The sequence below is a fragment of the Monodelphis domestica genome, chromosome 3, assembly GCF_027887165.1.
Source record: "Monodelphis domestica isolate mMonDom1 chromosome 3, mMonDom1.pri, whole genome shotgun sequence".
NCBI classification, from domain to species: domain Eukaryota; kingdom Metazoa; phylum Chordata; class Mammalia; order Didelphimorphia; family Didelphidae; genus Monodelphis; species Monodelphis domestica.
In genome coordinates, this window is record NC_077229.1 from 244,075,205 (window position 1) to 244,088,944 (window position 13,740).

General features: G+C 36.6%; 1 protein-coding gene and 1 pseudogene across 3 annotated transcripts in view; both read right to left on the reverse strand.

Moving 5' to 3' along the window:
* CCDC102B (coiled-coil domain containing 102B) overlaps positions 1 to 13,740 on the reverse strand; it is a 772,664-nt gene that overhangs the window by 505,449 nt on the left and 253,475 nt on the right. For all 3 annotated transcript variants that reach the window (XM_056823603.1, XM_007487776.2, XM_007487774.2), the window contains one exon: positions 10,683 to 10,892. In XM_056823603.1, the coding sequence (XP_056679581.1) occupies positions 10,683 to 10,892 (210 nt within the window). The remainder of the gene's footprint in view (positions 1 to 10,682; positions 10,893 to 13,740) is intronic.
* LOC103103072 (putative monooxygenase p33MONOX) lies at positions 7,315 to 10,562 on the reverse strand (annotated as a pseudogene).

Below are 13,740 nucleotides of genomic sequence, written 5' to 3' on the forward strand. Positions count from 1 at the left end.
CTGGAAAAATAATTGACATGTTAAAAGGAGGCATGTGGAAAAGTTATTTGAACTAATGTGAAGGAAAACATATGTACAATAATTTAGCAATATAATGAAAAGGACAACAGCAACTAAATCAAAACACAATGATGGGTAATTGTAATTATTTGACCCCAAAGAAGAGACTGCCTCGTTAGAGTTGATGATTATGGACTATGATTGTGGAATAGTACATTTACTATCAAACTTGACTAACTAACTTGCTGAATTTTTTAAATTTTTCTTTCATGTGAAATTAGTCTTTAGGTAGACAAGAAGGAAGAAGGAATATTTGAGGAAATTAAAGTGATTCAAAAGCAAAAATTATCAAGAAAACAAGAAGAAAAAAATAATAATATGACTGAATTCAGTTTTATCCTGTTGTTTTCTGTCATACAAATTTTTCTTTGTGTATAAATATAGCCCAAGGTATAGGTCTTCAACACAGTTCTGTCTATATAGATATTGTTTGGCATTCACTCTTATCCTCCTGCTTGTCAGATCTAATTCTAGAAAAGGAATTGCTAACCCAGCATGCAGGTGAGAGAAGAATTAGGTAATGTTTGATCTGTGTAACACCATAGTAGTACAATTCAATTCTGCTCAGCAAGTATTTATTGACTGAAGAACATAGCACTGATCTTTAGGGGGATATAGAAATATATGCCATGGGATCTATTTTCAAACAAACTTATCTTCTTGGAGGAAGAAAAAGCCATACATACACAAAATAATTACAGGTAAACATAAGAAAAAGAATACTAATTTGAATATAGCCAAATACTCTCAAGCAAGAAATATTTTTATTCCATTTTTCTTAATAACCCATTTATAAGGTGCCTAACAAGAAGCATATCTTGGATAGTATACAGCTAAAATATAAAATTCTCTGCTTTTAAAGAACGTATAGTGTAAGAGGAAAATACCACTTGGCATACAGTTAAGCCCCTAGTTATGGTGACTGACTCTCTCTCTCTCTCTCTTTCTCTCTCTCTCTCTCTCTCTCTCTCTCTCTCTCTTTCATTTTGCCATCTCTTTTTTTAAATTAACCAGTGAGATCTTTTGAAGGATAGTTTTCAAATACCATTATTATTTTAAAATTCAAACTTCATTCCATGAGGAGCAATCAATAGTACCACACAAAATCCATCATCTGATCTCAGTTGATTCATCAATTTAGCTGAAGCTATGGAACAATGCCATCCCTACTAGAAGAAATAGCAGCACAAACAGAAATAGAATTAACCTTTTGAGAACAGTCACTGAAGTCTTAGTGAATGAAGAACAAATCTGCTTACTAATTTTCAAAATATAATTGGTTCATTAAAAAGTCAGATCTAGTTTTCTTAAAACATATGCTTCATGATAGTATAAAATTACATGTATAAGCAACATGTCTGAAAAAAGATTCAGAAAAATAATCTTAACTTTTATCTTTGAATTACAAGTGCATTTTGTTTGCTTTGCACAGAGAAAGGAGAAAGGAGACAGGAATTTGCTTGAAAAACCTGGAAGAAAATTAATTTTCTTCATTTCATGTTTCATATTGGCATACTCATTTCCAATGCTTTCATTTTTCTGAAAGCATTTTGCACCAAAAATTTTCAAGAATATAAAATTATTTTCAATTTTCATTAATAATGTATGTGTTGGCAACAGCTACATGAATCAGTAGATTGAGAACTAGGCCTAAAGCCAAATCTGGATCCACATCTAACCTCAGACACTTCTTAGTTACATGACCCTGGGAAAGTCATTTAATTTTCATTGTCTAACCCTCACCATTCTTCTACCTTGGAACCAAAATACAGTATTGATTCTAAAATGGAAGACAAGGGTTGTTGTTGTTGTTAATAATAGTAACATACATAGATGTGCAAATTTCCATAGGAAATTTATATAGATTGAGAAACTATAATTAGAAGTAATTATAACCATTTGGTATAATAGTTGCATTGGAAACATGAGTTTTTGATAGAAAAAGAGAACTATTTCTTGTTCTGATATAAAACAGAAAAAAAATGTAAGGCTTGTAATAGAAAAGGATAATCTGTGGAAACTATATTTCTGGTAGTGGTAAATGGATATTCTGGCTTCACTGGGACTATAGAGATGTTAGGGGAACCTGAGGAAACCTATTTGAAATGGAGATAGAAGTACTTCTGAGAGATGGAGAGATATAGAGATGCTGCTAGAGGGATTACTCTGGAGTATTCTGGTTTTGCCTATTGATCACTAATGGCTAATCAAGATATTTCCTACCCTCTTCCTCCCTCAATGCCACCCTTCACCTCCCAATTTTGCACCTAGGCCTTCCTGCCCCTTTGTCCCTCCCCCCATTGGTCAGCCACCTTTTCTATGTAACTCAAAGGAGATCTGTGAGATTTAGAGAAGATGCTCTTGTTCTCTTTCTCAGGTAAGGAGATTTGTTGGGAAAGACAGGACAGGATGGGAATTGAGGTGAGAGGGATGAGGTTTGTCCCTAATCTACCAGGAAGAGTTATGAGGGTTTGGGGAAATGCCAGTCTAGTCACAGTTATGACTCAGAAACAACCAGAGAGATGGAGGACAACTGTTAAATCTTCTTCCTTCTTCAGTCATGTAATCTCTGCTTGAGTAATTCAAGTCCAAACTTTGTCAAAAACCACAAAGGTCTCTCTCTCTGCCTAAGTCAGGAAAAGCCAGTCTCTTTTGGTCAAGAACCCCAGAGAAGAGATTTCTCCCTTGGTCTCCCCCAAGAGAGAGAGAATCAGTTCCTCCCCCTGGCCAGCTCCAACAGCCTCTCCTGGGAACATTCCGTTTGGAATCTTTGTCTTGATTGACAGAGCAGGTCCTTAATCTTAGTCTGCAAGCCTGGTTTGTCCTGCAAATCTTCTTTCTTCATGCCTCTTCCACAGGCTTTATTAACATGCTCAGTATCCCAGAATGGATACAGTTTAGTATGCTACTGACCAGACTTTAAACTATAGAGAATATGAAGATTCAGAAGATACTGAGAATGACTAGTTTAAAAAGTATTTATAGGTGAAGGATGAAGACTTCAGGGCAGATGACTTCTAAGTAAATGACTGACTACCTGTAATATTTATAGGGAAAGATGGGTGGATATGAAGAATGGGGGATACAGAAGGTTTGTAGCAAGGAATGGAGGAGTTGAAGGGAAAGAGGAAATATGGATGCTGATGAGGCAAAAAGAGAGAGATGCCCCCTGATAAGAGGCTATTTTTGAACAAAATGGAGCATCTGAGAAATGGGCCACTTGTGTTAGCCTTCAGGGATGTCTTCTCTATGGATTGATGCTGAAGATGCCCCAGAGCAGGTAAACACAGACCCTCCTGAGGTACAAGCCTTTCCCCAGACTTTGGTCACCTAGCAGGGGTCTGATAAGGACTATTTGTAATTAATGGCTGTCCTGAGGTTCAGCTCCCTCTATGCCTCCTGAAAAGATAGCCCTCTTATCTGACTGCAAAATTCAAATAAGATAAACGTTAACAACCAGTTTGGATTGGAGAGGTATCAGAGAAGAGGCAAGAGGGATTTCCCTAGATAAGGTTTGAGTCTTTCTCAGCTCTGGGGCTGAGACCAGGCCTCACAGGCTGGTGGATGGTTTCCCTTACTCCTGTCTATGCTATATCTGTGCTAGTTTCTTAATTTCAAAATCTTAGCAATAGAAAGCATGCCACAAGAAAAGTTCTGACCTTCAGAGATGTTCGACTTGTCTCTTCAGGCTGAAGAAAATAGAGGCCCTTTAATCCAGAAGAAAAGCTCCTCCTACTTCCAAGGCCAAGAAGCAAGAACAAGTCACAAGACCAACTGCCCCTCCCAGTTGCCCCTTTCCCCACCAACTGTCAGTCTTGTCAATTTCTTCTCTCTCTAATATTCCCACTGTTGCTTATTCCAACACAGTGGCAGAAAGTTCAGAACTTGTTTTAGTTCCTTTTCCACATACTAAATCAGTATAGAATAATTCTTTGAGGTTATGGACCTCTAATGTGGATTTGGGAAGAGATTGCTAAAGTCTTTCTAAGAAATTAAGAATGTCCTGTTGGTACTCCAAGTAATTTAGAATCCTCAAAATTATCTAGGTCATTCTGATACAGATCTTTGTAAACCTCAAATTTCCTTAGACTTATAATTGTTGAAAATTTCACCATTGGGATATTTCATACTTGGAAAATTTCTTACTGATAGTCTATTGGAATGGGAACCCCATTGGCATGGGAGGTTCTTTCTCTTCCCTTCTTAAGATTACTTTAGGACAGAGACCCTTTGCTGAACAATGGAAAGGACTTTGATCTATGCTTAAGCATAGAACAGGAATTTCTTTGAGTCTTGATTGATTTTAGAATTGATACAATGGAGATACTTGGAATAAATCTCCACCCTATTCAGTCCTAATAGGATTGAGTAAGGGCTGCAGCCTAGATCAAATTTTAATTATTCCAATCTCTACCATACTCAAGTTAACAGGATTTAGAAAGGGCTGTAGCAAAGGAGTATAGATTTAATCATTTGAAAATATGACCTTCAACAGACATGTGCAAAAGCCAGAAACCTCTGGGCGGTCCTGGGTTAAGCGAGAGCCTCCATTGACAGGGAAATTGATGAAGAGTGATTGGTAGATGTGAGGACTGAGGGGAGGCAACTTGGATGGTGTCCTTAAAGATAGGAGGGTCTGGAGAGAGTGAGGGTTGAGTTTTTGGTCGGTGGTTCCTGGGCTCTGAGGAAGCTTGCTCTGAAGGAAGCTGAAGGTGGGGGCCTCTGAGACTGTTTCTCCATTTTGGACACGTGAGTGAAAGGGACTGATCTCTTTTCTTTGCCCCAGCTATCTAAGGGCTTGGGCCTTTTGGCCCAGCCTAAACAGAAGGGGTATTTAAGCCCTATTCCCTTCTCTCCCCTTTCTCTCTCTATATATATCTCTAATTCCTTTCTTGCTCCTATTGTAATTAAACTCCAAAAAAGGCTGACGGCTGACTTGAGTTTTTCATTTAGGAATTACATAGCTGATTCCTTGGCGACCTTAAATTAATATATATCAGTCTTTTAAAGTGATTCCCTTGTAACATCTTTTAGATTCAAACATCGAGACAGAGAAGTACAGGTCAGAATTCTATTGACCCAACAGGAACAAAAGTATTCTGGATGTTGTCTATGATCTGGAAAATGGCAGGCATATTGTTATAAGGAAGAGACAAGCTTGGTAGGCTTTGTAGAGGGCAGAGGCATGGGACAACAGAGTAAAGATTCAGGAATTCTGCAGGAAGGGTTAAGCTGTTACTGAGAGACAGTTGGGTCTTGTGGTCTCTCTCTGGAGATATCTGGAGGTGGTGGCTGCATTTCCTTAGTGGCTGATCCTATCCTTGTTCCTGTCCTGCTTGCTGTCTTGTGTGATGTATTTCATCGGAGTAGAACCTGGTGATCCTGACCAACTCTCTATAGTGATTGTGAAAGCAGGTCTAGGTCCTTTTTGGATTCACGATCTTCCCTGGGCCCTATCAGGCTTATACAGACCAGAACCTTAATACCATCTAAGGGAGGTTTTAGTTTTAGCTTATCAAGAGCTGGGACTGGGGATTTTTAGGAAGTGAGGAGAGGATTAGTGTAGAGCAACCACTCTGAAGAATCTCTGTGAAGAGACATTAGAACCTTGGGACTTTTATTTTAAAAAATAGCTTTAGAGTTATCCCATGCCCTTCTAAGCTATTATCTTTAACTAAACCTGTTTTCCCATTATACTGAGTGGTCTGTGTGTGATCTCAGACCAGAGCCTGGTCATAGTGTCTGTTAGCCTTTCAACACACAGTCAAACTACTGACCCTGATCCAATAAAATCTATCCGTTCACATCCCCAAATACCAAATAAATAACCATCCTTTGGGTTTCCAATTATAACCCCATTGTCATATGTCATTTTTTTGGTGTACTGGGAAGGTATTCAAATAATTTGAAGATATATGTCTGCTACTAATTTAATACTTAATAGGAAGATCAATGTCACTTATGATGCTGTCAGATAAATTCCGAACAACATAAATCCATCAAATACAGAAATGATTTGCATGTTAAAACAAAATAACTTTATGAGCAAGTGAGAAGTTTTAATAAATAGCAATTATAGAAGTGTTTTGAATACCCTGCTATTTAATGAAAGTTGTAATCAGTGAAGAATGTTTGAATTGAAAGATTAACTAAATTAGGAGAAACAATACAAAGGTCATAAGGTGATCTTGCACTGATTGCTCAAGTGTGGAAGGCACAGGGGAAAAGACAACAGCATAAAAGAAGAAAATATTTTAACATAAAAATATAGAATTTTTAATTTTGGCTATTAAAGGTTTATAATTTAGTATATTCTCAGAATATAAGTTTTTCCATTACTAAATATTTAAACTTTGAATACAGAAAATTCAAAAAGCTATTGTTATCAAAGAAAATGAATAAAATTGGTAGTGGTATTGTGTCTTTAAATCTTTATGACTTTTTAAATAGGAAAATGTGATGTGAAAAAAAATACAAACTTTTTTTAAGTTCTCAAGTAGAAAAGCTTTTATTTCCTCTTACCAGCTCATACTTTTTTAACAAGAAAGGATTCAGGCCAATACTAAGTATAATGGGCAGTGTGGGGGTAAAAGACACAAAATGATTTACCACAGATCACTGGAGAACTATACTGAGCTTACTGCAGTTCAAGTTTTTAAAAAGAAGTGATGTCAGCTCTTCCTCTAACAGCACAAAACATTGCACAGAATCTCCCTTAAGAATTTAACAAAATCAGTTACTAGTCTGTATGATCTTATTGCTAAAGTGAACAATGACCACTTACTCTTCTATGAGAAGCAACAAAGATTTCACCATTCAGTCACAAACCACAATGTATGAGGGTTCCTAAAAGAAAAGTCCACTTTGGCAGGGGGCGGGGTAGATCAGATCTCCTTTTGCTTCAAAACTTTAACCAAAGGACTAATGATACCTTTTAAATATCTTTGACATAAATTAGTGTCAGAGGACAGTAGTAGTCTCCATTTCTAATGGGCATTCCTAATTAGGGACCAAGACACAAGGCTCCTGGATCACTGCTTTGATTCTAGACCAGCATTCTCTAAGAAGCATAGAGCATCTAAGCTGGAAAATGGGAATATTACTTATCAAGGAAAAGAATCCACCAAACAAATCTATTTATCTTGGATAAATATGTAGAACAAAGTCTACCAGATTTTAATCATTCCCCTTTCCCTTGCAATCTAATTCTAAAGGTGAGTAGTTGGTTGTAGCTGACTGTACTGTGAGAAGTTATTCATATCAATTTTGCATCATTACAAAATAAGTCTTCTAGCATTAGAAAGAGTCAAGTTTGGATACAAATATTTAAAGAAACAATCACTACCTCCTGGGGAATACTATCTTCATCAGCAGAATTGTAAATGCATGACATCTTTCCTATGTGAAGAGCAAAGTGGATGGGAAGAAGGAAAAGTCCATCTACAATACATCTACATAATTTTGGGTCAGCAGGAAAAGCAACTTTGCTCAGATGAAAAGGGAACTTTAGAATCCTGTGGGAGTCAACACATTCATATCTCTTGGTTTGAGATTATGGACTGTGGAGCTGGTATCTTTTAGGAAGATCCATCTTAGGTGGCTTGAAGACTGCTGTGTATTCTGCAATTCAAGTAGCCTGAGCCTGAATGAGCTCCACTCGTGATGGTTTCTGAGTACCTCTATAGGACTGGATACTGAAACCTGAATCGAATTTCTGAAGGGTTCTTAGTCCAAAAAGACTCCATTTTTCAGATGAGGGTTTGTCTCTATTGTAATAAAGAGATAATCTGTGGAAAATATTTCTATTTATAATAACTGGGATATACTCTGGCTGACTAGAGAGATGCTAGGGAAACCCTGTGGGTGCCTATTTGTAATGGAGATAGAGATACTTCTGAGAGATAGAGAGATACTATTAGAGAGAGATATTCTGGGATTGCCTATTGATCACTATTGATGTCTAATAGATCAATATTTTTCCTATCCTCCTCCTCCCTTCACCACCCTTCTTATGAAGCCTATGGCTTCACCCTCCCTCCCCCTCACCCCCCCAGTGGACTCTGAGATTTATGAGGAAACACTCTTTTCCTTTCTCAAGTAAAGGGATTTATTGGGAACAACAGGATGGAGAACTGAGGTAAGATGAGGTGAGAAGGATGAGGGTTTCCCTAATCTATAGTGAGGGAGAGAAGGGTTTTAGGAAATGTCAGTTCTGTAAAAATCTGTGACACAAAAGTCTGTGAAGGAGATGGAGGACAACTGTTTAATCTTCTTTCTTCTTTTAACCAGCCATATAATCCCTGCTTGAGTAATTCAAGTCCAGACTATCAGAAGCCACAAAGGTCTCTCTCTGCCTAGGCCAGGAAAAAGCCAGTCTCCCTTGGTCAGAAAACCAAGCCAGTTTCTCAGTTCATCTCCTGGCCAGGCTCCAACTAACTTTCCTGGGAACATTCCATTTGGAATGTTCACCTTGATTGACAGATGAGGTCCTTTACTCTTTGTCTTGCATGCATGAAATTCTCTCTTCCTGCATGCCTCTTCCACACTACCTCCATCTCCAGAGTCCATACTGCTGATGTCTAGGCCCAGTAAAGAATTAGGAGATCCATGAGTAAACCAGCCTCTGGGTTTTTGCCTGGGAGAAGGGTGGGGTGTGCTACTTGGAGTGGATGGGATCGAAACCATCTATCATCTATTGTTATTTCTGCATTTTGCAATGTCAATTTATGGATTGCCTCTGACACATGATAATGCTTGGCTTCTTCTATGGTAAGGCCTTCATGGGGAGTATATCCTGTATTTTTCAGCCCTGCTTGCTGTTCAAAGCATTGGATTCTCTCTTGTGTCTGTTTCATAACTAGAGAACTCATATTGACATGCGTAGCTTTGGCCTTCACCCCTGGGACCTTATTCATTTGGTCACTGGAAGCTGAGGAGGCTATGGAAGAAGAGGACAAACTAGTTTCTTCATCTTCAACCCTGGAAAACTGTTGGTACTTCCAATCTGGAGTGACAGGTTTTTTTTCCATAGAATCTCATGGTATATATCAGATGAAGGAGGAGTCATTGGTGTGGGATCCTCTAGGACATCATCATAACTGAATGCTCAAGGATGCATTCCAATTGGTAGAACATGTTGCCTAGAAGCCCACCTGCATTGTGCTCAATGGCACAGTCAAGATGTATAGAAATTATGTAGATAGGACAAAGATATAAAAAGAGAACATTCTGCAGCTAGTGACATACTAGTAGAGTCCCAAGCAGTTCTCAGGCAGAGACTCTACTGAGAACTGGGTCTCCATGGGGAGGAGGAAGGGGAAGGGGTAGAGGAGAGAGAAGGTCCAAAGCCCAAGGTTTTGCCATGGACAGGATGCTGAGACTAGCAAGGCTCTAGCCCTGTTGCTAGCAGAAGGGAATCAAGGCCATAATGCAAGTTGTGCCAAGACCTAAAAAGTCTCAGCGGAGAGAAACTAAGGGAAGCCTAGGAACATATTTTAAAATAAATCTCCTTATCATTATTTCTTCAGCTTGCTAGCTTCTTTGAAGCCAGCTAAAGTGCCATCTCCTATAGGAGACCTTTCCTTATCTCTCCTGCCTCTTTTCCCCACTCTCACAAAGTTACATTATATTTACTTTGCATATATTTTGTATTTACTTATATGTATGCCTGCTATTTGATCTGAAAGAATATAAACTCTTTAAGGTAAAGATTTATTTCTTTTTTCCCCCTACATTTTTTGTGCCTGCCATATAGTAGATATTTAATAAATTATTTTTAGTCAATTGATGTTGGTTGGTTGGTTGCTAAATAAAGGTGAAAGAAATATATAATTTATATATTAATCATATATAAATTACATTAAAATATATTATATCACAAAATTACATTACAAATAGAAGTGGCAATATAAACTAAGACAAGTATTTTAAAACTTATGAGCAAAGTATTTTCCCTCTATAAATGTGAAGATATTTTCAGAATTATGAAGAAAAATAATTAGATAATGCATGTTTTTCTTGAATATTCTGAATTACATGTTGTATCTATATGTGTTTAGAAGTACCTCTGAAATGTGTTTTAAAATTGATATTTTTAATTCTTTTTAAAATCATCTAATCTCATCTTGATTACATACGATCCAAGGACAAGCAAATAGTAGGCCACATCTATCAAGTATTTACTAAGATTGCTGCTGACTAAAGCTTATGGAGTAATTATTAGAATTGATGGGACAAAACCCTTGGTATGAATAAATGCTTGGAAAATGTACAGAGAATGAAACACAATAGGCCTACTAAGCCATCAAGAACGAATACGTTTTCTAAGACTTCTTGCTATTAAGAGGAAATATTTGAAACTACAGGTTTCTTGAAGTCCTAAAGAGGCTTTGACATAATCTAAAACTTCAATCCAAAACCTTTGATGTTCTTTCTAAGTTTTTACATTCATGAACCAAATGTTAGAGAATCGAAAACCCAGCATGATACCTTTTTGCTTTCATCTTCGATGGCAGAAAAGACAGAAGTCAGATTTGGGGACTTAGGTCAAACTTGAAGATAACTAGGCATTGGATGTAGAACATATGCAAGTAAGAAAATGTACTTCAAATGACAATCCATACCTTCTTTTTCTCAAGTAGCTCACTTTGTGATGTCTTCAAATCAGGACATTGAGAAGTTGCAGTTAATGGATTTTTTCTATCCAAAAGCTCTTCCATTTCTTTCACCTGAGCCTTTAACCTTCTATTGTCTCTTTCTAGGCTTTGTTTTTCAGTTTCAAGTATTTCTCTCTTACCCCACTCTGAGGTGTTCTCAGCCTGTAGTCTCTCCAGCTGAAAATATACAATACAAAAAAACAAAACAAAGTAAACAAACAAACAAACAAACAAACAAACAAAAAAACAGCATGAGATACCTGTAAATGCCCAGCTACTAAGGGATTCAAACAAACAACACATGCTGGGAAGGTATGGTGGCAAATTCAGAAAAGTAATCACTACATTTATTTTTAAAGAGAGATATATCTTTGAATACTCAGAAAAGAAACATCTTTGTCTGCTGTCAAGTTTGAGAAGCTGACAAAAACACCAAGAATCTAAAGCTAACACTATCCATGGATAAACTGGACTCTAACATAGTTCATCTAGTCTTGGTGATTAATCATGAATGTCACAGTCAAACAACTCTGTGACAACCTGTATACTCTTCACTTTTCCCTGTGACTAAAATAAAAGTTGACCTTTAAGTAGAAAGCTAGGTAATCCTACAGATTCAAGCAGAGATAATGAAGGGGGCAATTTGATCATTAGGGAATATTACTATAATCTATGTCTGGTTGGCCTTAACTTACACATGGACTGTGTGCTAAAAAATGCATTTAAAAGTCTGGTCTTTGGAACTCAGAGCATTATTTTCCCCCTGTAAAAATGTTATGATAATTAGCTTCTTAATCTGGCCTATAAGAGGTATTATAGTTCATAATTTTGTGGAAGTAATGGTATGAAGAATTTATATGGCACTTTAAAATTTGCAAAACACTATTCATAGTATCTAATGTAATCCTTAAAACCACTTTGTGAAGTAGTATTATCATTGGCTTCATTTTACAAATGGTGAAATTAAGGCATAAAGAGGAACAGTGATTTGTCCAGGGATATAAAGATAAGCAAAAGACTGAAGAAACAGTATCCAAACATCTTCCTGACTCCAAGCCTAAAACACTAATATACCATCGATTTTCTTTTGAACAGTCAGAGAATTATAAGCCACATTCTCTCTTATTCCTGAAACCACCTACCAATCCTTCTGATCATTGATGTTAACTGGGAGTAGGAAATAAAGAGTAGGAGAACAGATAAAGGCTCCATGGAATGTATCAGTCAATATCTGGGGATATATTTCAAAAAGGTCCTAGAATCGGGGGTTCTTACCCTTTGAATTTCTCTGAATTTGTTTGCTCCTTTAAAATATTGTAGTAATTGTATTGCAACATATCTGTTTTAATTTGTAATACTACATATTCATACATTTATAAACTTTGTTCTGAAACAGATTTTCATCAGACTTCCAAATGCGTCCTTGACACAAAAACTACTAAGAATTCTGGCTCCAGAAGGTGAGGCAGAATTGAAAGAGTGAATGAGATTGGGCAGCTGACCTTTTGTAACTTTTCCAAAAATGTTAATGTAAGGATCTAGAAGAAGAAGTCATGAATTTTAGGAGAAAGTTCTGCCAGTGAAAAATGTTATAAGATAATATGTTGAGGTTTTTAAATGTTATCTATGTGGTATTTTTTTTAAACAGGATTTATCTGCTCTGTCTCTATAACTAGCCGAGAACTGTCAAGGTCATCTGACTTACCAATGTATACAAGAACTCCCTGCTATCTTATGATCTGCTTCTGAACTCTTAGTATTTCTGGATCATTCCATCTAACAGACAACTGTTATGTGTCATTTTCCCCCAATTAAAGAGAGAGTACATATGATAAGGAAAAAATAGAAATGTGTTAAGAAAGTTCTGTACTCAAGAAACTCACACTAATTGGAGGAAAATAATACATGACAGTTGTAGAGATAAGTCAAATAAAGCTTTTTTTGGTCACTGTTATACATGAATATATTAATGGCAATTAGGAAAGAACTTGAATAAAAAAACACTAAAATATGTGCATGAACTAAGCTTTCTGATGGGATTTAAGCAATGTGGAACAAAAAATAAACTGTGGCATAAATATAGGGACTCAAATCACTTTGAGAACAATATAGAATAACTCATTTTGCTGTATACAGTTTTATGTTTTAAGGGATCAGAGAAAGAACTTTTATATATTACAAGTTGGAAAATTTTAATTACAAAGAAACAGTTCAAGGACACAAAATGAGTTGCCGGACCACATTATGTACTTTAGGACTGCAGGACAGATGTCTCCTAACCTTATTTGCAGACAACTGTTTGCAGTTGTAAAGGTAAACCTGAAAACAATGGAAATCATATAATATATGGAGACTGAAGCATGATTTTTAAATGATTTTTTATTTCATAGGGGAAATTTGAGGAGTTGTAACCTTTTCATTGAAAGGTGGGTAATTGAGAATGAAAAGCCAATTACTTTGATGCAAACTATTGAAAGATGCAGAAACTTAAAATTTATAGAAAAGGAAGAAATAGCATGGAAGTTAAAAGGCAGTTTGTTTGAACCATCAAAAGATACCCCCTGACAAGAAGAATTTAAGATGACAAGAAGGCTTTGGTTGTTATTGCTTGATCAACTGAATGAAGATGACAGTTCATCTATTGTCTTTCAGTGCCACCTAAAGCTTTAGAGAAGTGAATTTTATAAGTATATATTCCCTTTTTCTGCTCCCCTCTGTTCAGAGAAGAGAAAACAAAAAATAGAAAGACAGCTACTCTGGATGTTTTGCTATGTAAGAGCTGGCTGGGTAGGATTAGCTATAGATTAAACCTGACTGTATACTGGTAGCTCTGTTCTGATTTGACAACACAGCATGTAAATAGGTGAATAGCTGAGTAGGATGATTTGTATAACCTCAAAAGAGCCAATTTCATGAGGTCTGCAGTTCTTTAACTTAAAAAAAAAGAACTGTTATTCAAATAAAGACCTATCACTTTCTAAATGCCCTTTTAATGATGATTAAAATAGAAACCTTCTGTAAATGC